Source organism: Canis aureus, chromosome 2 (assembly GCF_053574225.1).
Source record: "Canis aureus isolate CA01 chromosome 2, VMU_Caureus_v.1.0, whole genome shotgun sequence".
In the NCBI taxonomy this organism is placed as follows: domain Eukaryota; kingdom Metazoa; phylum Chordata; class Mammalia; order Carnivora; family Canidae; genus Canis; species Canis aureus.
In genome coordinates this window covers 28,185,978-28,208,035 of record NC_135612.1, presented here as the reverse complement: position 1 = coordinate 28,208,035, position 22,058 = coordinate 28,185,978, and the positions used below count along the sequence as shown (strand labels likewise).

General features: G+C 40.4%; 1 protein-coding gene across 5 annotated transcripts in view; it reads right to left on the bottom strand.

Moving 5' to 3' along the window:
• DMGDH (dimethylglycine dehydrogenase) overlaps positions 1–22,058 on the bottom strand; it is a 68,028-nt gene that overhangs the window by 1,502 nt on the left and 44,468 nt on the right. For all 5 annotated transcript variants that reach the window (XM_077867087.1, XM_077867067.1, XM_077867057.1 and 2 more), the window contains one exon: positions 10,865–10,999. In XM_077867087.1, the coding sequence (XP_077723213.1) occupies positions 10,865–10,999 (135 nt within the window). The remainder of the gene's footprint in view (positions 1–10,864; positions 11,000–22,058) is intronic.

Sequence of the window (22,058 nt, the reverse complement as noted above, 5' to 3'; positions counted from 1 at the left end):
TTACTTTTGTGAATATTAGGTTTAAAAGTTATGAAAAATTATTTTCAAAATACATATCAACCCCCTCAAACTTCTCAGTTTTAAATAGCACCTATTTTTTTTTTTAATAGCCGGCACTATTTTGCTCACTTTCATGCCAAGAGATCAGAGAGGAAAAGACTCAAATACTTTCATTTTAAACTAAAAAAAAAAAAAAAATCCTCTTTCGTCATGGCAATAATAGACACCAGGGGAAAAAATTCTAAATATCCAAATGTAAATGTAGTCAACTGTTCCTGCTGGGGTTGAGGAAATGGCTTGCCAAAAGAGTGCTGAAACTATTGACATATCAATAGTCGATGTGAAGTGAACATTCTATGAATATATAGCATTTAGCAATTCCTGGCATTTGTTAGGCACTTAATGTTAAGTTTACCCTCTCTACATCTACCTCATACAAAACACCTCTCTGGACATTCTAGGGAACGAGTGAGGTTTAGTTCCTACCCTCTGGAACTTCCAACCTGGTTGAGGAATTAGCATAACATACAAGAAAATAGAGCCGGGGGTGGGGGGCAAGATGGCAGAGGAGTAGGGTCCCCAAGTCACCTGTCCCCATCAACTTACCTAGATAACTTCCAAAGCATCCTGAAAACCTATGAATTCGACTTGAGATTTAGAGAGAGAACAGCTGGAACGCTACAGAGAGAAGAGTTTGCGCTTCTAACAAGTACAACTTGTTTTTAGCCACTCTGCACTGAGCAAAATGACTAAAAAGAACTCACCACAAAAGTAAGAAGCAGAAACCGTACTCTCTGCCACAGAGTTACAGAATTTGGGTTACAATTCAATGTCAGAAAGCCAATTCAGAAGCACAATTATGAAGTTACTGGTGGTTCTGGAAAAAAGCATAAGGGATTCAAGAGACTTCATGACTGCAGAATTTAGATCTAACCAGGCTGAAATAAAAAATCAATTAAATGAGATGCAATCCAAAGTGGAGGTCCTAATGACGAGAGTTAATGAGGTAGGAGAAAGAGTGAATGACATAAAGACAAGTTGATGGCAAGGAAGGAAGCTGAGGAAAAAAAGAGAAAAACAAAAGACCAAGAGAAAAGGTTAAGGGAAATAAATGACAGCCTCAGAAGGAAAAATCTACGTTTAATTGGGGTTCCAGAGGGCGCCAAAAGGAACAGAGGACCAGAAAGCATATTTGAACAAATCATAGCTGATAACTTCCCTAACTTGGGGAGGGAAACAGGAATTCAGATCCAGGAGATAGAGGTTGCCCCCTAAAATCAATAAAAACCATTCAGCACCTTGACATTTAATAGTGAAATTTGCAAATTCCAAAGATAAAGAGAAAATCCTTAAAGCAGCAAGAGACAAGAGATCCCTAACTTCTATGGGGCGAAATATCCTATTAACAGCAGCCCTCTCCACAGAGACCTGGCAGGCCAGAAAGGGCTGGCAGGATATATTCCAGGTCCTAAATGAGAAGAACATGCAGCCAAGAATACTCTATCCAGCAAGGCTCTCATTCAGAATAGAAGGAGAGATAAAGAGCTTCCAGGACAGGCAGAAACTGAAAGAATATGTGACCACCAAGCCAGCTCTGCAAGAAATATTAAGGGGGACTCTGTAAAAGAAACAGGAAGTCCAAAGAAATAATCCACAAAAACAGGGACTGACGAGGTATTATGATGACACTAAATTCATATCTTTCAATATTAACTCTAAACGTGAATGGGCTAAATGATCCCATCAAAAGACACAGGGGGAAAAAAAAAAAAGACACAGGGTTTCACACTGGATAAAAAAGCAGGACCCATCTATTTGCTGTCTACAAGAGATTCATTTTAGATCTAAGGACACCTCCAGTCTGAAAATGGAAGGTTGGAGAACTATTTACCATTCAAATGGTCCTCAAAAGAAAGCAGGGGTAGCAATCCTCGTAGCAGATAAATTGAAGTTTATCCCAAAGACTGTAGTAAGAGACAAAGAGGGACACTGTATCATACTTAAAGGATCTATCCAACAACAGGACCTAACAATCATGAATATTTATGCCCCTAATGTGGGAGCTGCCAAGTATATCAATCAATTAATAACCACAGTAAACATACTTAGATAATAATACATTTACACCAGTAAACTTCAACACGGCGCTTTCTGCAAATGACAGATCTTCTGAGCACAACATCTCCAAAGAAACAAGAGCTTTAAATGATACACTGGACCAGATGGGTTTCACAGATATTTACAGAACTTTACATCCAAACGCAACTGAATACACATTCTTCTCAAGTGCACATGGAGCTTTCTCCAGGATAAACCACATATTGGGTCACAAATCAGGTCTCAACCACTACCAAAAGATTGGGATTGTGCCCTGCATATGTTCAGACCATAATGCTTTGAAACTTGAACTCAATCACAAGAAGAAAGTTGGAAGAAATTCAAACACGTGGAGGTTAAAGACCATCCTGCTAAAAGATGAAAGGGTCAACCAGGAAATTAGAGAAGAATTAAAAAGATTCATGGAAACTAATGAGAATGAAGGTACAACCATTCAAAATCTTTGGGATACAGCAAAAGCTGTCCTGAGAGGGAAACACATCACAATACAAGCCTCCCTCAAGAAATTGGAAAAAACTCAAATACACAAGCTAACCTTACACCTAAAGGAACTAGAGAAAGAAAGGCAGACAAAACCTACACCCAGCAGAAGAAGAGAGTTAATAAAGATTCGAGCAGAATTCAATGAAATAGAGACCAGAAGAACTGTAGAACAGATCAACAAAACCAGGAGTTGATTCTTTGAAAGAATTCTTAAGATAGATAAACCAGTAGCCAGACTTATTAAAAACAAAAGAAAAAAGGCTCTAATTAAAATCACAAATGAAAGAGGACAGATCACAACCAATATCAAGGAAATTCAAACGATTTTAAAAACATATTATGAGCAGCTATATGCCAATAAATTAGGTAGAAGAAATGGACACATTTCTGGAAAACCACAAATTACCAAAACTGGAACAGGAAGAAATAGAAAACCTGAACAGGCCGATAACCAGGGAGGAAATTGAAGCAGTCATCGAAAACCTCCCAAGACACAAAAGTCCAGGGCCAGATGGCTTCCCTGGGGAACTCTATCAAACATTTAAAGAAGAAACAATACCTATTCTACTAAAGCTGTTCCAAAGATAGAAAGGGATGGAATACTTCCAAACTCATTCTATGAGGCCAGCATCACCTTAATTCCAAAACCAGACAAAGACCCCACCGAAAAGGAATTATAGACCAATATCCCTGATGAACACAGATGCAAAAATTCTCAACAAGATACTAGCCAATAGGATCCAACAGTACATTAAGAAGATTATTTACCACGACCAAGTGGGATTTATCCCCAGGATGCAAGGCTGGTTCAACACATGTAAAACAATCAACGTGATAGATCATATCAACAAGAGGAAAAACAAGAACCATATGATCTTCTCAATAGATGCAGAGAAAGCATTTGACAAAATGCAGCATCCATTCCTGATCAAAACTCTTCAGAGATAGAGTAGGGATAGAGGGAACATTCCTCAGCATCTTAAAAGCCACCTACGAAAAGCCCACAGCCAATATCATTCTCAATGGGGAAATACTGGGAGCCTTTCCCCTAAGATCAGGAACAAGACAGGGATGTCCACTCTCACCACTGCTATTCAACATAGTCCTAGCCTCAGCAATCAGGCAACAAAAAGAAATAAAAGGCATTCAAATTGGCAAAGTCAAAATCTCCCTCCTTGCAGGTGACATGATACTGTACCTAGAAAACCCAAAAGCCTCCACCCCAAGATTGCTAGAACTCATACAGCAATTCAGCAGTGTTGCAGGATACAAAATCAATGCCCAGAAATCAGTGGCATTTCTATACACTAACAATGAGACTGAAGAAAGAGAAATTAAGGAGTCAATCCCATTGACAATTGCACCCAAGAGCATAAGATACCTAGGAATAAACCTAACCAAAGAGGTAAAGGATCTATACCCTAAACACTACAGAACACTTCTGAAAGAAATTGAGGAAGACACAAAGAGATGGAGAAACATTCCATGCTCATGGATTGGCAGAATACTGTAAAAATGTCAATGCTACCCAGGGCAATTTACACATTTAATGCAATCCCTATCAAAATTCCATGGACTTTCTTCAGAGAGTTGGAACAAATCATCTTAAGATTTGTGTGGAATCAGAAAAAAAAAACAAAAAAAACAAAAACAAATAGCCAGGGCAATATTGAAAAAGAAAACCAGGGATCCCTGGGTGGCGCAGCAGTTTGGCGCCTGCCTTTGGCCCAGGGCGCGATCCTGGAGACCCGGGATCGAGTCCCACGTCAGGCTCCCGGTGCATGGAGCCTGCTTCTCCCTCTGCCTGTGTCTCTGCCTCTCTCTCTCTCTCTCTCTCTCTCTCTGTGTGTGACTATCATAAATAAATAAAATTAAAAAAAAAGAAAGAAAGAAAAAGAAAAAGAAAACCAGAGCCAGGGGCATCACAACGCCGGATTTCAAGTTGTACTATAAAGCTGTGATCATCAAGACAGTGTGGTACTGGCATAAAAACAGACACATAGATCCATGGAACAGAATAGAGAACCCAGAAATGGGCCCTCAACTCTATGGTCAACTAATATTCAACAAAGCAGAAAAGACTGGAAAAAGGACAGTCTCTTCAATAAATGGTGCTGGGAAAATTGGACCGCCAAGTGCAGAAGAATGAAACTAGACCATTCTCTTACACCACACACAAAGATAAATTCAAAAGGGATGAAAGATCTAAATGTGAGACAAGAATCCATCAAAATCCTAGAGGAGAACATAGGCAACACCCTTTTTGACCTTGGCCACAGCAACTTCTTGCAAGATACATTCATGAAGGCAAGGGAAACAAAAGCAAAAATGAATTATTGGACTTAATCAAGATAAACAGCTTCTGCACAGCAAAATAAACAGTCAGAAAAACTAAAAGACAACCTACAGAATGGGAGAAGATAATTGCAAATGACCTATCAGATAAAGGGCTAGTATCCAAGATCTATAAAGAACTTATTAAACTCAACAGCAAAGAAACAAACATCCAATCATGAAATGGGCAGAAGACATGAAGAGAAATCTCACAGAGGAAGACATAGACATGGCCAACAAGCACATGAGAAAATGCTCCGCATCACTTGCCATCAAGGAAATACAAATCAAAGCCACAGTGAGATCCCACCTCACACCAGTGAGAAGGGTGAAAATTAGCAAGGCAGGAAACAGCAACTGTTGGAGAGGATGTGGAGAAAGGGGAACCCTCTTGCACTGTTGGTGGGAATGTGAACTGGTGCAGCCACTCTGGAAAACCGCGTGGAGGTTCCTCAAAGAGTTAAAAATAGAACTGTCCTACGACCCAGCAATTGCACTGCTGGGGATTTACCCCAAAGATACAGATGCAGTGAAATGGCAGGACACCCGCACCCCGATGTTTCTAGCAGCAATGTCCATAATAGCCAAACTGTGGAAGGAGCCTCGGTGTCCATCGAAAGATGAATGGATAAAGAAGCTGTGGTCTATGTATACAATGGAATATTCCTCAGCCATCAGAAATGACAAATACCCACCATTTGCTTCAATGTGGATGGACCTGGAGGGTATTATGCTGAGTGAAGTAAGTCAATCAGAGAAGGACAAACATTATATGGTTTCACTCATATGGAGAATATAAGAAATGGTGAAAGGGAATAAAGGGAAAAGGAGAGAAAATGAGTGGGAAATATCAGAGAGGGAGACAGAACATGAGAGACTCCTAACTCTGGGAAATGAACAAGGCGTGGTGGAAAGGGAGGTGGGCAGGAGGTTGGGTGACTGGGTGATGGGTACTGTTGGGGGGGCACTGGATGGGATGAGCAATGGGTGTTCTGCTATATGTTGGCAAACTGAACCCCAATTAAAAAAAAATATACAAAAAAAGAAAATAGAACCAGGAAGCCAGAATTTGTTCTACATTTGGAAGGTGGATGGAATTAGGGAGGTGGAGAAGGGGGATGAAACTTCCCAGGATGAGTGGAGACATGGAGTCAGGCATGAGCAATCAAAATTAGGGAAGATGAAACAGAATCACATGGGATGGCCAACTAGAGAAAAGTACTGAGCAAAGAAACAAAACCGAGGAGATCAAAACAAAGGCTTTATGGCAGCAAAAAATCTAATCAGTCTTGTTACAAAGATAAGAGGACGAGTTGAAACCAGATCTAAAGGAAAAGATGAAAGAGAAACAGTAAAACCGCGCACACACACACACACACACACAAGCGATAGAAAATGTCAAGTTAAAACACCGTACTTAAAAATTGTAAAAGGAAGACAACAAAAGCAAGATATGATATATAGCCCTACTCCTGCCGGCTTCTCCTGGCTACACAACGCTGCACTAACCCTTAGAGCCGCACTGTTTCCCACAGCAAGCAGCTTGTAGCTGGTGCTCAAAAATATTCATGGGCATGAATCTGCCTGGTGATCTTTCAGCTGCCTCAGCAAAGAGTCCCCTACAGTCAACAGTCTTATTACAGCATTTCTCATCTTTTAGAAGCCGACACATTTATAACAGTAAATATAGACTCCTGGCTCTATAGCCTCAGTTTGTAATTATCTCATTGAAACTCCACATCAGAAGCTCTCCATATCATTTCTGAACTCATTTTTTTTTTAAGATTTTATTTTTTACTCATGAGAGACACACAGAGAGAGGGAGAGACACAGGCAGAGGAAGAAGCAGGCTCCATTTAGGGAGCCCGATGCAGAACTCGAACCCAGGACCCCAGGATCCCGACCAGTGCTGGAGGCAGACCCTCAACTCCTGAGCCACCCAGGTGCCCCGTCATTTCTGAACTTGTTATGAGGGTTTGATGAAAAAAAAAAAAAAAAAAAAAAAACAACCACATAAATGTATTCATTAGTAGAGGCTTCTCCTCTGGCAGATTAACTACCAAAGTGTTGCTGAGACAAGGCATGTGCTTTAAAGTGGTTTATCTCCTCTAGATCATTGTTAAGGAACATAAGGCAGGGATTTGGGTCAGGAAGGTTGGAGTTTTAATCACAGCTTTTGGAAAGACTTTCTTGGTAATCTTGGTTTCATGCCTTCGTCTGTAAACCTGAGGTCTGTATTTGGAGCCCTGGAGAAGTAACCCGATTTGCTTGCGCAAGCGTCTTAAGAAAACAAGAAGAGGCCAAAGCAAGGCTCTTGGCTAAATCCCCTAACTCACTGGGTCAAAAATCTGCCATTCCTCTTCAGAGATTGTGTGAACCATTTCCCCAGGCCTTCCGATCTCTTAAAACCCTAGCAGTGATTCATCTTGCAGTTATTTTTGCATCAGTAATGTAAAGAAATAGCATATTTATTTTAGGAGTGTTATTTTTAATATATTTAATATGTTGCTTTCTGCTAAATTACTTTCATTTCTCCTTCGATTTCTCTCTAATCCAATGCTGAGTAGCCCAGAGTATTTTAGAAGGCCAGCCTTTCCTTTTATCTTATTACTAAATTTCTAAAGAAAGGTTTTCCCTAGCAACAGCCTTATATCATTCTACCTTAAAATCTTCCAGATTCAATTAAATCCATTTCTTCTTTTTGCTCTGTGAATCACAAGAACAACCTGTGCCTACCCTCTGCCTAGACGTTTTCAGATCCTGTTTTAAACACTGGCTTTCCCTTTACCAATATAAGCAATCCTCACTTGTGTTTAGCCTCTTCTCATTCCTCTCTTTATGAGAATTCAAGACCCCTCTGACTTTCGGAGCTGAGGGTAGATGGCTTTGGAGGAGAGAATGTAATTTAAGTCGGATGATATATTGTGTTTCTTTGGCTGTCCTGTTTTTGTTTCTAAGTAATAAAAAGGAGACCTTCCTCAACTCTCCAAACACATTCCCACAAAACATCTTTCAAAGTTTCCAGCAAAGCTGCTTTTCTAACAGAAGCCCTTTTCATACCCACCCTTATGCCTTGATTTTTATGAACTAAACCTTATTTAAAATTGTAATCTACCCCGGAATCACTGCCCATCTCTCCATTGGACTTTCCTTTTCCTCAGGGCACTCACCACCCTCAGATGTGCCATTTCTCTTATTTAGTATGTTCACGGTCTAGCTTTCTCTCCCCTGGAACGTAAGATACATGGAGGCAGAGATGTTCATCTGTTTGGTTGACTGCCGCACCTCCAGTGCCTAGGGTATCTTTGTCATGTTGTGGTAAGATTTGTTGAATAACAAATTTGTACCTTATAAATTTGTACCGTATCTCTGCCACTCACTGAGTATTTGCAAGAATGGAATAACAAAGGTAGTACAAATCCCAACAAAGTCAGGAAATAAAAGCACAAAGTATTTCCTATCATTCCAGAGTATATAGAGGATCCAGAAAATTCATCTGCATCATAAGATGATGATCCTACTAAGCATCAAAGAACAGACAAGCGGGTATCAGGAAATTCAGGGGTTATTTTATTTATAAAGGCAACTACAACTGGAGTAACAGCTCTGTAAGCAGATGGCATATGGGAGGAAAGATGAAAAATATAGCAGGTAAACTCAGCACACTGATACAGCAAAAGAAGGAAAAAGTAGAACTCGGGTTTTCAGCAAATCCCTTCCCATCTTTGATACAGTTGGCATGGAATGTTCTGTAAGTTTAAGATATAAGTTCCAGGCTTTTCACTTAAATTTGGGAGTCAGGTGTATACTGTGTTCATCAGGGTTGGTGTGGGGTTGCATACAGAACATGATAGCATAGGGGAGCCTGGGTGGTTCATCGATTAAGCGTCAGACTCTTGATTTTGGCTCCGATTGTGACTTGAGGTCATGGATTGAGCCCTGTGTAAGGCTCTGCACCCAGCGGGGAGTGTGCTTGAGGATTCTCTCTCTCCCTCTGCCCCTGCCCATCCCCCTCCTCCTCCACCACCACCACCACCCCCTCCCCACGCCCCCACCCCCACCGTAGCCCCTTGGCTCACATATTCCCTCTCTCTCTATCTCTCAAGAAAAAGAAAACAAAACAAAACAATAGCATAATGTGTCATCCCACGGCCAGAACAGAAAGCCAGTGCAAGGGCTGGCGTGGACCATATTAGAAAGCAGGATGAGAACAGAGTAAAAAAATGAGAACTAGTAGAAAGAGGAGATGGGGAAATTTGCTGACTACAGAAAAAATTAATTAGAGGTGCAAAGAACCTAAGACATGATCTCATCATTTTGTAGATGAGAAAATGAAGGCCCAGAGAGGCTAAGATCAGGTCAAGTCAAGCAGCTGGTTACTGACAGAGGTGCTTATCAGCGGCAATTGTGGGCAAAGGTGAAGTATGAGGAAAAGCCTATTAAGAAAAGAGGTCTGACCCAGGGATTTAGAACAGAAAGGAAGGGGAGACAGTGGGGTAAGAGTCAGGATGGCTCAAAGAGAATGAACTCAGCACAATTAAGGGTGAGATACTTAAGAAAGAGCTTGAAATCTGAGAAAAGTCTGTTACCGTCACGGTGTCTAATAACATCCACCTGCTTCTGGGATGTAGAAAACTGTGGGTCTACGATTAGTGGCTGAAGAGAAGACAGTGGGACATGAACAGAGACAGGGAGGATAGCCAACATGGCTTAGAAGGAAGGTTAAGCAAGTCAGTGGCCAACTATACCTGGGTCAGAAGTCAGTTCTGTCCATCACTAGCTGTGCAACCTCAAGCAAGTTACTTCACTTCTCTGAACCCCAAAGCCTCATCTCTAAAATGGGATGATCATACCTATCTGGGAAGGGGGTCATAAAATTAAATGGGTACATAACAACTATCCAGCACATAGTAGAGCCTCTGCAGATGTTAGTTCTACGTCGGGCAGATCCATGCCTCAGCCCACATAGCCATTTCTTTAGTCATCCAAAGACTGAGATGTGATGCCACTGGCCTTCCCCCACGTCCAGGGCTCTTTCTGCCACTGAAGAGAAGAGGGCAATGGAAACAAGTATCAAGTAGGCTGCAGTGTCGGAGAGAAAACCCAGGCTCCGAATCTCTGAGTCTTTGGGTAGTGGTTCCACAGGGACCAGCTGTTCAGACGAGACCTGAAGGCCACGTGCTCACCCCCAGCCTAGGCAGAAGGTGCACATCTGCCTCCAACACCAACCAAAACACAGCAAAATCGTAAGCCAAACTGGGTCTCACAAATAGTCATAAAAAGTCAAACACCCGAGGCTCTGCTGGTGAGTTATCTGGTTTTACTGGACACCGACAGGCAGACTAAGATACAACATCCCCAAAGGGGAAGAAGGCACATTTACTTTCTGAAGAACTAAATGGTTTCTACCTTTCACACCACTTTCTAAGGCTCTGCCCTCTGTTGTCATGGAGATTTTCATTTGGAATTTTTTTTTTTCTCTGAAGATGTGCTAAGGTTAGAACTACTTCCTTCTCAAAGATCCCTTAAAAGCGCAACCAGAATGCCAATTTTTTTAAAAATAAAATCCATCTCCTGCATTCACAGATATCAAAGTGGTGGAAAGGAGATCATTTGATCCTCTCAATTATACCTTCCTCATTGTCCATTGTATTTTAAGCCTTGGTTTTATTTTCTTTCATCAAGGCATAGAGAAGTTTATGTTTTTAAAAATGAGCAGCATTTCATTTTCCTTTCAGTTAACCGATTTCTGCTTCTTGAATGTCAGCTCAGGAATCAAAGTGTGTCACCCAACCAGTAGATAAATAAGTAGCAAAACAAAACAAAACCCCAAACCCCAAAACACAGGATTCCAAAAGGAAACAGGGACAAGGAGGGTTTCTGGTGAAAAGCTGCGCTGGCCCCTGGCCACGAGGTCCTCAGCACTCACCTTGCCATCAAACCAGATGCTTTCATTTCCCTCCGGATCAACATCATCCGTTGCCAAGGTGAGGCAGACCAGTCTCCGTTTCAGCCCCTTGGCTTTAATCTGTTTCAGTGCTTGCTTTCCTATGAAGTCTGCTGGCTGCAGGAATCCAAGATAATGATGATGAATGAATGCTCAGACACTGTGACAAGGTTAGAGATGCAAGCATTTAAATTTGTCTTTGTGATTTTCTCGCCAATTACACATCAAATAAAAATACAGATTAGATCAAACATCTAGACAAATATTTCTTAGTCCTCAAATGACAATATCTGCCACCCTTTCCTTCATAACAGGTTAGACTTAAAGGTAATAACTTGTGATAACAATTTTACCAGAACCACCTGGGCAGAAAACCATAAGGCACGATATTGCGATGGTAGATTACAAAAGCGACCCTTGTATCTAATGGCTCTGGACAGCAGTACTGGATGGTAGTGAGCAACGTACTACTCGATTTCTACCTTTAGTAAGCTTCTTCCAAGAAGGAAACCTGGGTTTTTGAAATGTGATGTCAAAACAAGCCCAAAATGTTGCACTTTTCCCCCCTTCTTCAGAATAGTGCTCCAATAAACGAGTCAAACCTTGGATTGCACTCAGTTCACTCAGGAATGTATTGACTGCCCTACTATGTGTGAGGTATCATGCTAGGCCCTGTGTGGGTTCCAAAATTAGATATAGACATTTTGATCAAAGAGCTTATTCTCTAATACTACGGTTTTCAACCTTGTTTTTCCTCCTTCTATCTAACACATGATGGATGACGTTCCTATTCCTAATATGTTCCCCTGGGCACACTCAGGGTTATTCCCAACGCAACACAAGTGAGAGTGACATTGCTCTAGTGATAACCTTGAGTCCATTCTTATGTGTTTTAAAAAAAATTAGGAATCATGCAAACTACAGGACTTCTACATTTATTAGTCACACACTTTACAACAAACAGGTGAGTGTTGACTCCTCAGTGGAGACACTTAACTAATAAAGGAGGCTCAACAGATCTATCTAACCAGGATGCCAAGGATACGGGCTAGGTAAGTGTGAGAAGCTAGTCAGAGGCCAGGAACAGTTAGAGTAGGAGGGAAGGCTGACCCCAGAGGGGTATGGGTAAGGCTCTACGTAAAGGAGCCAAACAAGCATCTCTCATCTTACCCAGGAAATGGGGGATCTGTGATATACAAATCACATCTCTACAGAGGAGATTTAATTAGAGATTACAATATGAAAAAATAAAATAATTTAAAAAAAGAGAGATTACAATATGATGGGGGAAAATTCTCAGAAGCGTTCTCATGAAAGAAGAAACAACTTTAATTTCCTTATTGGCCAAAGAAGAAAGGAAACAGTATCTCATGCCAAAAATGTCCTCTGCCACCAACATTTAGGAATTATACAGCTCTTTCTGCACACAAAACCTTTAGGATTGAGAGCAGCGAGTCCTCCTAACCTCTTAGTGAAGCAGCGGGAGAGATCCTCACATACCCTCTGTTTGACATCTCCCAGTTCACTCCTTTACTGGTTCAGACTGCCTAGGCTAAGCCCACAATGAAGTATGATTTCTACAGATATTACAACTTGAAATTACTGACCTTCACAGGAAACTGAAAGTTTCCATTGGCCAAGGTTAAAATAATTGCAAAATGAAAGTCCGATTATCTTCCCCAGTGTGATCCAGATGGTGAGAACAAACTATAGTTTTATTATGAAGCCAGATAAAAATTCAAAGACAGCTGGACTTGATGTTATTTAAGACAGGACTGCTGGGGAAAAAACAAAACCACCAACCCATAGAAAAGGCCTGATTGATTGGAATTCCTACGTAGGATAAATTCATGATAACAGAAGTCACTAACTTACTGTTACTGCATTCCAACAGGTATTAAGGGTTAATTGGCTTCAAGCTTACACACTCCTTGCTTGCTGACTTATGTCCCTTAGTCTGTAGTCAAACTAACTTACCTGAGATCTGCAGATCACCAGCCTTGAGGACCAGACTTTCCCAGAAGGTAAGGCCTGACCACATTCATAAACAGCCACCACTGATGCCAACCAATCTCCTCAGGGTCATGTCAATGTACAATAAACCACCAGGGCACCAGCATCAGCCACAGGCAGCCCACTCACCCCCCCCCCAGGTCCCTCACCTTCCCCTTTAAGCTGTCTACCTTTGCCAAAACAGGGAGATGGTCTTTATAATGTTAGTCCACCATCATCCCAGGCTGCTGGCTTCTTAAATAAAACAGGCATTTTCTTCTCCCATCATCCCTTATCTCTCCAGTATTAATTTTCCAGTGGCAAGCAGCCAAACCTGACTGCAGAACCAGTTCTAATAACAAAAACAAAATTCATTATAGTTAAAACATGTATACCTAAATACAGAAAGAACTTTAACAATAAATTTTGCTATCTTTTTTAAAAGACAACTTGCTACCATGGATAAATGGTGATGAGGGGTGCTTTTTAGAGTTATCTATATAGGAATCAATATAAAATGAAAAAAAAAAGTTTCACACTTTGTGTGGAAAAGCATTTTATACTGAACGGCCAATGGGCTATTTTGTGTGATTTGTGGAGTGCTAGGAGATGAGGAGATTGCTTCAGAATGGAATCTGGATCTTCCCCATTAGAAAGCCATATAGATCTTGAAGGTTTTGGGTCTTTCTGAAAACTATTAGAGAACGTTATCAATTATCTACTCAACCATTGTTATGCCCCTGGCTGTGTTCAAAAACTGTGTTAGACAGGAAACATTTGGAGATAAGTAGACTATGTTCTTATGGCTTCTAGGAGATTTGACTCCTTCCCTCCACATCACAACATGCCAAGTCCTGAATCACTTAAGGCCAGTGTCTGCTCCACCTGTGCCAAAAGCTGGTCACGACCAAAGCTTTCAGAAATGGGTCCCTTCATGGGGAGCCTGGGTGGCACAGTTGGTTGAGCATCCTACTCTTGATTTCAGCTCAAGTCATCATATCAGGCTCATGAAATCAAGCCCCATATCAGGCTCCATGCTCCTCTCAAAGTTGGTTTGGGATTCTCTCGCCCTCCCTCTGCCCCTCCCCACAATGTGCACACTTGTACTCTCTCTTTCTCTAATAAATAAATACATCTTAAAAGAAGAAGAAGAAGGAGGAAGAGGAGGAGGAGGACGAGGACGAGGAGGAGGACGAGGAGGAGGAGGAGGAGGAGAAAAGAAATGGATCCCTCCAGAAGAAACAAGCTTGACCACGATGCCATCATCAAGTTCCCCCTGACCATGAGTCAGCTGTGAAGAAAATAGAAAGCAACACTCTTGTGCTCACTCTGGATGTCAAGGACAACAAGCACCAGAGTAAGCTATGAAGGAGCTCCATGACTCTGATGTGAGTGAAGTCAACACCCCCATCAGGCCCGATGGAGAGAAGAAGGCATATGTTTGACAAGCTCCCGACTTTAATGCTTTGGATATTGTGAACAATATTGGGATCATCTAACCTGAGTCCAGCTGGCTAAATCTAAGTTTTTCCACCCTGTTTTAAGAAAAGAAAGAGAAAGAAAGAAAGAAAGAAAGAAAGAAAGAAAGAAAGAAAGAAAGAAAGAAAGAAAGAAAAGAGAAGAGAAAGAAAAGAGAAGAGAAGAGAAGAGAAAAGAAAAGAAAAAGAAAAGAAAAGAAAAAAGAAAAGAAATCCCTTTGGGATCCTAGGCAAGAGCTACCTGGGCATGTGCTGTGGGGTGAGAGGAATAACATGTGCTAGAAGGGGGACCTAACTCCACTTCTGCCAAAAATTACAATTTAACCCAAGTCTAAGCAGGAACATAAGATATCAGCTATGCATAAGAAATAGGAAAAGTGGAGGAGGGACCTCAGAAAATTTCTTCAGGAGAGAAAAATTAATAAACTCAGGGAAAATAAATATAAAGTACTATTTACAACTTATTAGACACTTGCTATGTGCCAGCCACTCTGTGGAGGGATAAACATTCATGACCTCCTTTAATCTTCATGACATTGCTAGGAGATAAGTAATTCTCTGCCGAGTTTATGGAAGAGAAAGACCCAACCAAGTTAAGGGTCTCTCCAGAACCTTAGTTACATAGACACCAAGTCACCACCTTTAGATTTTATCCATACATTTTTTTCAAGTGACTATACCTAGAGTCTATCATTGGAAGGCACAGTTTATATAAATACTCTCAAGAATGTTTCTTTTAAATTATTTCTGGCTACTCTGAACCTGTTTTGAACCATGAATAATGTTCATGACACAGAATGTTTGTACTATGAAGGAGGATTCAAAAACACTCTGAAGGTTACTGTTAATGAAATCTGACATCTCTATCTGCATGTCCCAGAATTAGGAAGTGATCCAGTCAGCATTACTGCCCTCAGGCCTGAATGAAAACACTCCAACAACAACAAAAACCTAATTAAAAGTAAGGAACACCTACTTAAAACGATAAAAGCTAACACCTGCCCCTGGAGACCGCTCTCCCTTCTTAAGCTAACCTTGTGCCTGACATGGAAAGATTTCAAGTGGGGCAAGGCCATTTCACTCTCCTTTACTTGGCTTTTCTTCCAAGATTGTAGATTTTAATCTATTACATAGCTTTTAATTACAAATGAGACAGCTGAAAATATGTCTAAAGTTAAGTGCTGTGATTAAAACTGGTGCTATCAGGATGACCTGAGAGCAAATACATTTAATGAGTCACAGCTAAATTAACTGCAAAAATAGCTTTTAATATATTTGAGAAACAAACATTTCTGGGGCACTGAGACTATAGCTGAAAAATAGTCTTGGCTTATTAATTTTAAAAAGCAGTAAGAGCCACTAAAATAGCCATCTGTAATATATTCTAAATACAACATCCACAAAGATGATAAATTAAGATTTTAAGTGAAATATAATTACTCATCTTATTAGCTCTGTTAGAAGCACTCATGGTGCACCCGAGTGCCTCACTCAGTTGAGCCTTCAGTTCTTGGTTTTGGCTCAGGCCGCGATCTCAGGGTCGTGGGATCAAGGCCTACACCTTGGAGGAGGGTCCGCTTAGGATTCTTCTTCTACCCCCTCTCCCCCCACTAAGTAAATAAACATATCTGGGGTGGAAAAAAGAAACTCATATTCCCTCAAAGCACATAGAAATGAAATAAACAGTCTATTTTTGGTTGTGACTCTTAGGTCAAAGCTAATTTAACCGGAGCTGAATTTAACTGGAGTAGTGTTAAGAAGGTTCTGATATGCACAGAGTAATGGGTTTTCATAGGCCAGGTGGGACTTTATAAAAACCTAGTTCGGAACATTTTCTATATCATTTATTTGGAGTCAAAACCCAACAGAAAATTCAAGGAAGTCATCAGTTTCATTTAATTATCCAAAATCCTTTTAACCTAAATATCAAAAGTATCCAAAGGCATAAACAAGACAATCATTGTAACATCCTGGGTCCCAAGAGAGCTCCCCTTAGAAAAGAGGTAAGCCCCAGTGGGAGAATCATGCTTCTGTGCTGACAGGTGTGGAGAGAGTTGGGAAACCAGCTAGTCACCTGTCACTATTGGCAGAGTGGAGATGGAAATCCAGGTGACAGACTTCTACCACTTGTCCCCCAATACTTTACTCAAATGTTTCTTATTTTTCATTTTTAGATAAGGTTTATTTTAGAGCACACACAGGAGTGGAGGGCAGAGGAAGAGGGGAGACAGAGTCTCAAGCAGACTCCCGCTGAGCACAGAGCCCATTCAGGGCTCCATCTCACAACCCTGCCATCATGACCTGAGCTGAAATCAAGAGTTGGACCCTTAACCGGCTGAGCCACCCAGTACCCCAAAACATTTATTTTAAATGGGGCTCAGGGATCATCATTTAAAAACAGGGATAGGAATGCCTCTGTAAGCATGTGGCCAATACTAACCTACAGTCTATGTAAATCTTAACTTTCTTTGGTCAGTTGATGAATACCAGGTACGTCTGTGCTCATCTTACACTCAAACTGATAAAGTCGTACAGGGGTTCACTTATCTAGGGGGTGAATCAAGTGACCCACCACCCCATCAAGACAGAGTAGACCATCATTCATTTCATCTTCACATCATTAGGATCACAGCTTTTCAGCAGGCAGGAAACTTCAGGGCCTTGCCTGGAGTGATGAAGTGAGTTTAGCACCAAACCTTGAGCCCAGGCTTCTCAATTCTCCATTCCTTTTCCACTATGCAGAGCTTTAGAACATTCCACATATGTTTATAATGACTACAACTTCAATATCTTTTTATTAGTAAAATATTAAATGATTAGTGTAGCAACTCAACTCTTATTATTGGCTGGAAACCAATACTCTCACCTACCAGGTTTTCAATCTCTGCTCTCAGCAATGTCAAAGAAACAATTCATCTAGCATTTTCTAACCAAAATTACTCATCAGTTAAGTATTATTTCTCAAAGAAGTCTTTAATATAACTAGAAAAGTGATCCTCTTAACTAGAAGAATCCCGGGGATAAACAGAAACCTGGAGAAAATATTTAAAATACTATTTCAAAGTCAGGCCAAGAATTAGGTTAGTATTCAAACCAAACCAGATTTTTCAAAACTAAAATAGCCTCCATTACATGTATGTTATGATTTTTACTAGATTCTGGGTTTTTTTGTTTTGTTTTGTTTTTTTGTTTTAGATTCAGTTTTAAAGAGAATATTTACTTTTCAGTTTTTGAGTCTAAAATCTAATGGAAAGCCATGGACTGGAACAGACCTGTGGCTTTAGATGTACTCAATGTTTAACTGCATTACCAACAATTACAATATACTTTTCATAATAGTTTTCACCTCTAGACTAGAGTGAGGAACAAATGCCCATTTGGTGTCTTAAGTATAGCAACTCAAGCCTAAATGCAAAGTCAATAATTATAAAAGGAAACAGGAAAATCATAAAGAAATGAGGCTTCAGGGGGTACCTGGGTGGCTTAGTTGATTGAGCATCTGACTCTTGGTTTCTGCCTAGGCCAGGATCTCGTAAGTCATGGGATCTAGTCCCACATCACACTCCATGCTCAACGTGAAGTTGTCTTGGGATTCCCTCTTCCTCACCCTCTGCCCCAACCACTCATGCTGTCTCTCAAATCAAGAAAAGAAAGAAAGAAAGAAAGAAAGAAAGAAAGAAAGAAAGAAAGAAAGAAAGAAAAGAAAAGAAGGCTTCAGCAGTTCAGCAGGGACCCAGGATCTATCTTTCTGGGGTCTTCAAAAATCTCAAAGGGTTTTTTTTCTATAGCTGTTTTTCCCTAGGTACTTTTAGATTCATTTCAGTAAGATGGAAGAGACTAACTTGTACTGAGGTACCAGATGTTCTCTATCTCACCTAAAAAACTTATGAGATGGGTATTTTCTTTTTACAGATGAGAAAACTGAAGTGTTGATAGTTAAGCACCTTGTTTACTTCTAGAACAAGTGGCAGAGCCATAACTCACATTCTTCAACAAATACTTACTGAGATCCTACTAGTTATCAGACACAGTGCTAGCCCTAAGAATTCTCCACCTGTCCTCAAAGAGCTCACAGGCTATAGCTGAGGCAGCCAGTATTATGGAATGTGCCAAGGACCACAGTAGATCTAAGTACAGGGTGCTCGAGGAGTGGGGTTCCCAACACACCCCTGGCTTTAATTACTACCACATACGAATGACCTAACCTAAATCCATGCTTTCGGAGCAGAGGTCCTCAAACCCATGTACTCAGCTGTCACTTGTCTGCCCCACAGCCCCTCAACCCCACAACTCCTTCCAATCTGCCAATTACACCCTTTGTGTTTCCCTGTTCATTATCAGGATCCTGGATCCTCCTCGTCATTCCCTTCACAGACACTCCCTCATGTGGTCTCCATCCTACCTTCTTCCTATCACTCACACCCCTTTATTCTCCATCCTATTTGGCCACTGCCTCAGTTGAAGCCCTCATCGCTCCACTGGATTTCTTCAGTAATTGGGAAAGTGCTCTCCCAGTCAGCAGGCTAATTTCCTTTCAATTTGTTTTCAATCATCTGAGTGTCACTCCTTTCTCAAAATTCTTCAGTGGCTCCCCAGTGCCCCGAGGACACACTCCAGACTCCCTAGCCTGGCAGACCAGACCCTTCATGGTGAAGTCTCAGTACTCTCAACATCAGCTCTTGATACTATGTTCAACAGCAAAGTATTTGCTGGGCATCTGTTCATGCCAGCCTGAGCTGGGTGTTAGGGATAAAAAAGTAAACATCTAATGTACACTGCCAAACTTGTACTCCAGAAGCTTCCATTCCTTTCAGAAGAAAACAAAAAAAATAATTGCAAGCTGTGACACATCCAAAAGGATGATGTAGCTGCAAAATTTCTTCTAAAATTTATCAAATATGGTGCATGCCTGGGTGGCTCAGTCAGGCAAGTGTCTGACTCTTGATCTCAGCTCAGGTCTTGATCTCAGGAACAGGCGTCAAACCCCATGTTGGGCTCTGTGCTAGGTGTGGCACCTACTTAAAAAATTATCAAATAAAGTCCAACAATATAGAAAAAGATAGCACATCATTACTAAGTGGATTCTGCCCTTAAAATGAAAGTTGGGTTAACATTTGAGTATTAAATGTAATTTATCATTTGACAAAGTAAAAAAATAAAAACCATACGATCGTCTCTGCAGATGTAGGAAAAGCGTTTGCCAAAATCTAATATCCCAATTAAAAACAAAACAAGACAACTTCAATTAATATCCCAATTAAAAACAATCCCAAGACAACTTCACGTTGAGCATGGAGTGTGATGTGGGACTAGATCCCATGACTTACGAGATCCTGGCCTAGGCAGAAACCAAGAGTCAGATGCTCAATCAACTAAGCCACCCAGGTACCCCCTGAAGCCTCATTTGGGGGCATCTGGGTGGCTCAGTCGATTAAGAGTCTGCCTTCAGCTTAGGTCATGATCCCAGGGCCCTAAGATTGAGGCCCCAATCAGGGCTTCTGCTCCGTGGCCTCTCCCTCTCCCTCTGCCCCTCCCTCCTGGTCAAGTGTGCGCGCACGTGCGCTCTCTCTCTCAAATAAATAAATAAATAAATAAATTAATTAATTAATTAAAAAACTTAGCACTAGGAATAGAAAGGGATGCCTCAATCTGATAAAGAACATCTATGAACAAACTACAGTTAACATCATACTTAATAATAAAAGACTCAAATCTTTCCACCTAAGATCAGGAACAAGTAACAATTCTATTTAATTGTTCAATGTTCAACCAGTGGAGGTACTAAATGCAAGAAAAAAAAGGCATCTAAATTAGGAAAGACAAAGAATAACTTTTTGTGCACAGTATGACTGTCCATGTAGAAAATTTAGTGCAATCTACAAAAAAATACAAAAAAGTACTAGAACTACTACTGAGTTTAGTGAAGTTTCAAAGTATAAGATCAATATACAAAAGCCAACCGTTAAAAATAAATAAATAAAAAGCCAACTGTTTTCTTTACACTAGTAGCAAATTGAAAATTAAAAATACTATGTAAAAAGTTATTAATATGAAATACTTAAGGATAAGCCTATAGAAAGATATGCAAAATCTGCAAACTACAAAATCTTCTTGAAATTAAAAACCACCAGGACACCTGGGTGGCTCAGTGGTTGAGCATCTGCCTTCAGCTCAGGGTGTGATTCTGGAGTCTTAGGCTCGAGTCCCACATTGGCCTCCCTGCTTCTCCCTCTGCTTAGGTCTCTGCCTCTCTGTCTCTCTCATGAATAAATAAAATCTTTAAAAAAAAAATTAAAAACCACCAAAGTAAGTGGAGAGCTATATCTTGTTCCTCAGTTGGAAGACCTTAATTGACGTATAGATGCAATTCCAGTCTAAATTCCAGCAGGTTTTTTTTTTTTGCATAAATTAACAAGCTGATTCTAAAATTCATGATCAAAGGACCTCAGATAACTAAAACAACCTAAAAAGAAGAATATATTTGCAAAGCTACCACAACCTGATTCAAACTACAGTAATCAATACAATATGGTATAAAATTCAATAGAGTCCAATAAGAGTCCAGAAATAGACCTCAATGCATATGGACAACTTATTTTTGACAAAGTTACATAGGCGATGTAGTTCAGAATGTGCAGTCTTTTCAGCAATGGTATTGGAGACTGCATGTCTATATTCTAAAAAATGACTTCAATTCCTATCTAGTTCTAGATACAAAAATTAACTGAAAATAAATAGACCTATATGTAAAAAGTTGCTAAGAACTCTAGGAGAAAACAGCAAAAAAATCTTTAAGACTGGATTAGGCAAAGATTTCTTAATGCAACACCAAAAACATAATCCATAAGAACAAGTTTATAACTTTAAAAATTGAAAAATTAAAACTTCTGCTCTTGGAAAGACATTATTAGATGAAAAGACAGACTGGGAAAAAATATTTGCAAAGTATATATCTAATAAAGGACTTGCATCTAGGATACATTAGAACTTTCAAAAACAAAAACAACTCTATTAAAAATGAGTAAGAGAGGGCAGCCTGGGTGGCTCAGTAGTTTGGCACTGCCTTCTGCCCAGGGCCTGATCCTGGAGACCCAGGATCAAGTCCCACGTCTGGCTCCCTGCATGGAGCCTGCTTCTCCCTCTGCCTGTGTCTGTCTGTCTGTCTGTATCTCTCTCTGTATCTCATGAATAAATAAATAAAATCTTTAAAAAAAATGAGTAAGAGAGTTGACCACTCGACAAATGAAGAAACAGGAATGGTGGCCAGGCACCATTAAGGAAATCAAAACCAAGGGACATTTATCGAGTAACTAAAGTTAAAAAGACTAAAATGAGCAGTGTTTGGTAAGGATGTGGTGGAGGAACTCAAAATCTCATGGACTGCTGGTGGTAAGATAAAATATAAAATGGTACACCACTCTGTGAAATAGTTCCTTAAAAAGTTGACATACCTCTGCCACTCCACTCCTGGATACTTACCCAAGAGAAAAGTCGAAGCTAGAAACAACCCCAAAGTTCATTGAGTACATAAACAAATTGTGCTATATACACACAATGGGATCCTACTTAGTATTAAAAGGAATGAATTATTGATACATATAATACCATAGATGAGACTTGAACCAACTTCTGGGCATGAGGGATGGGTTCACCATCCTCTTGGTGGTCAGGGTTTCACAAGTGTCTATCTGCATTAAACCGCAGCA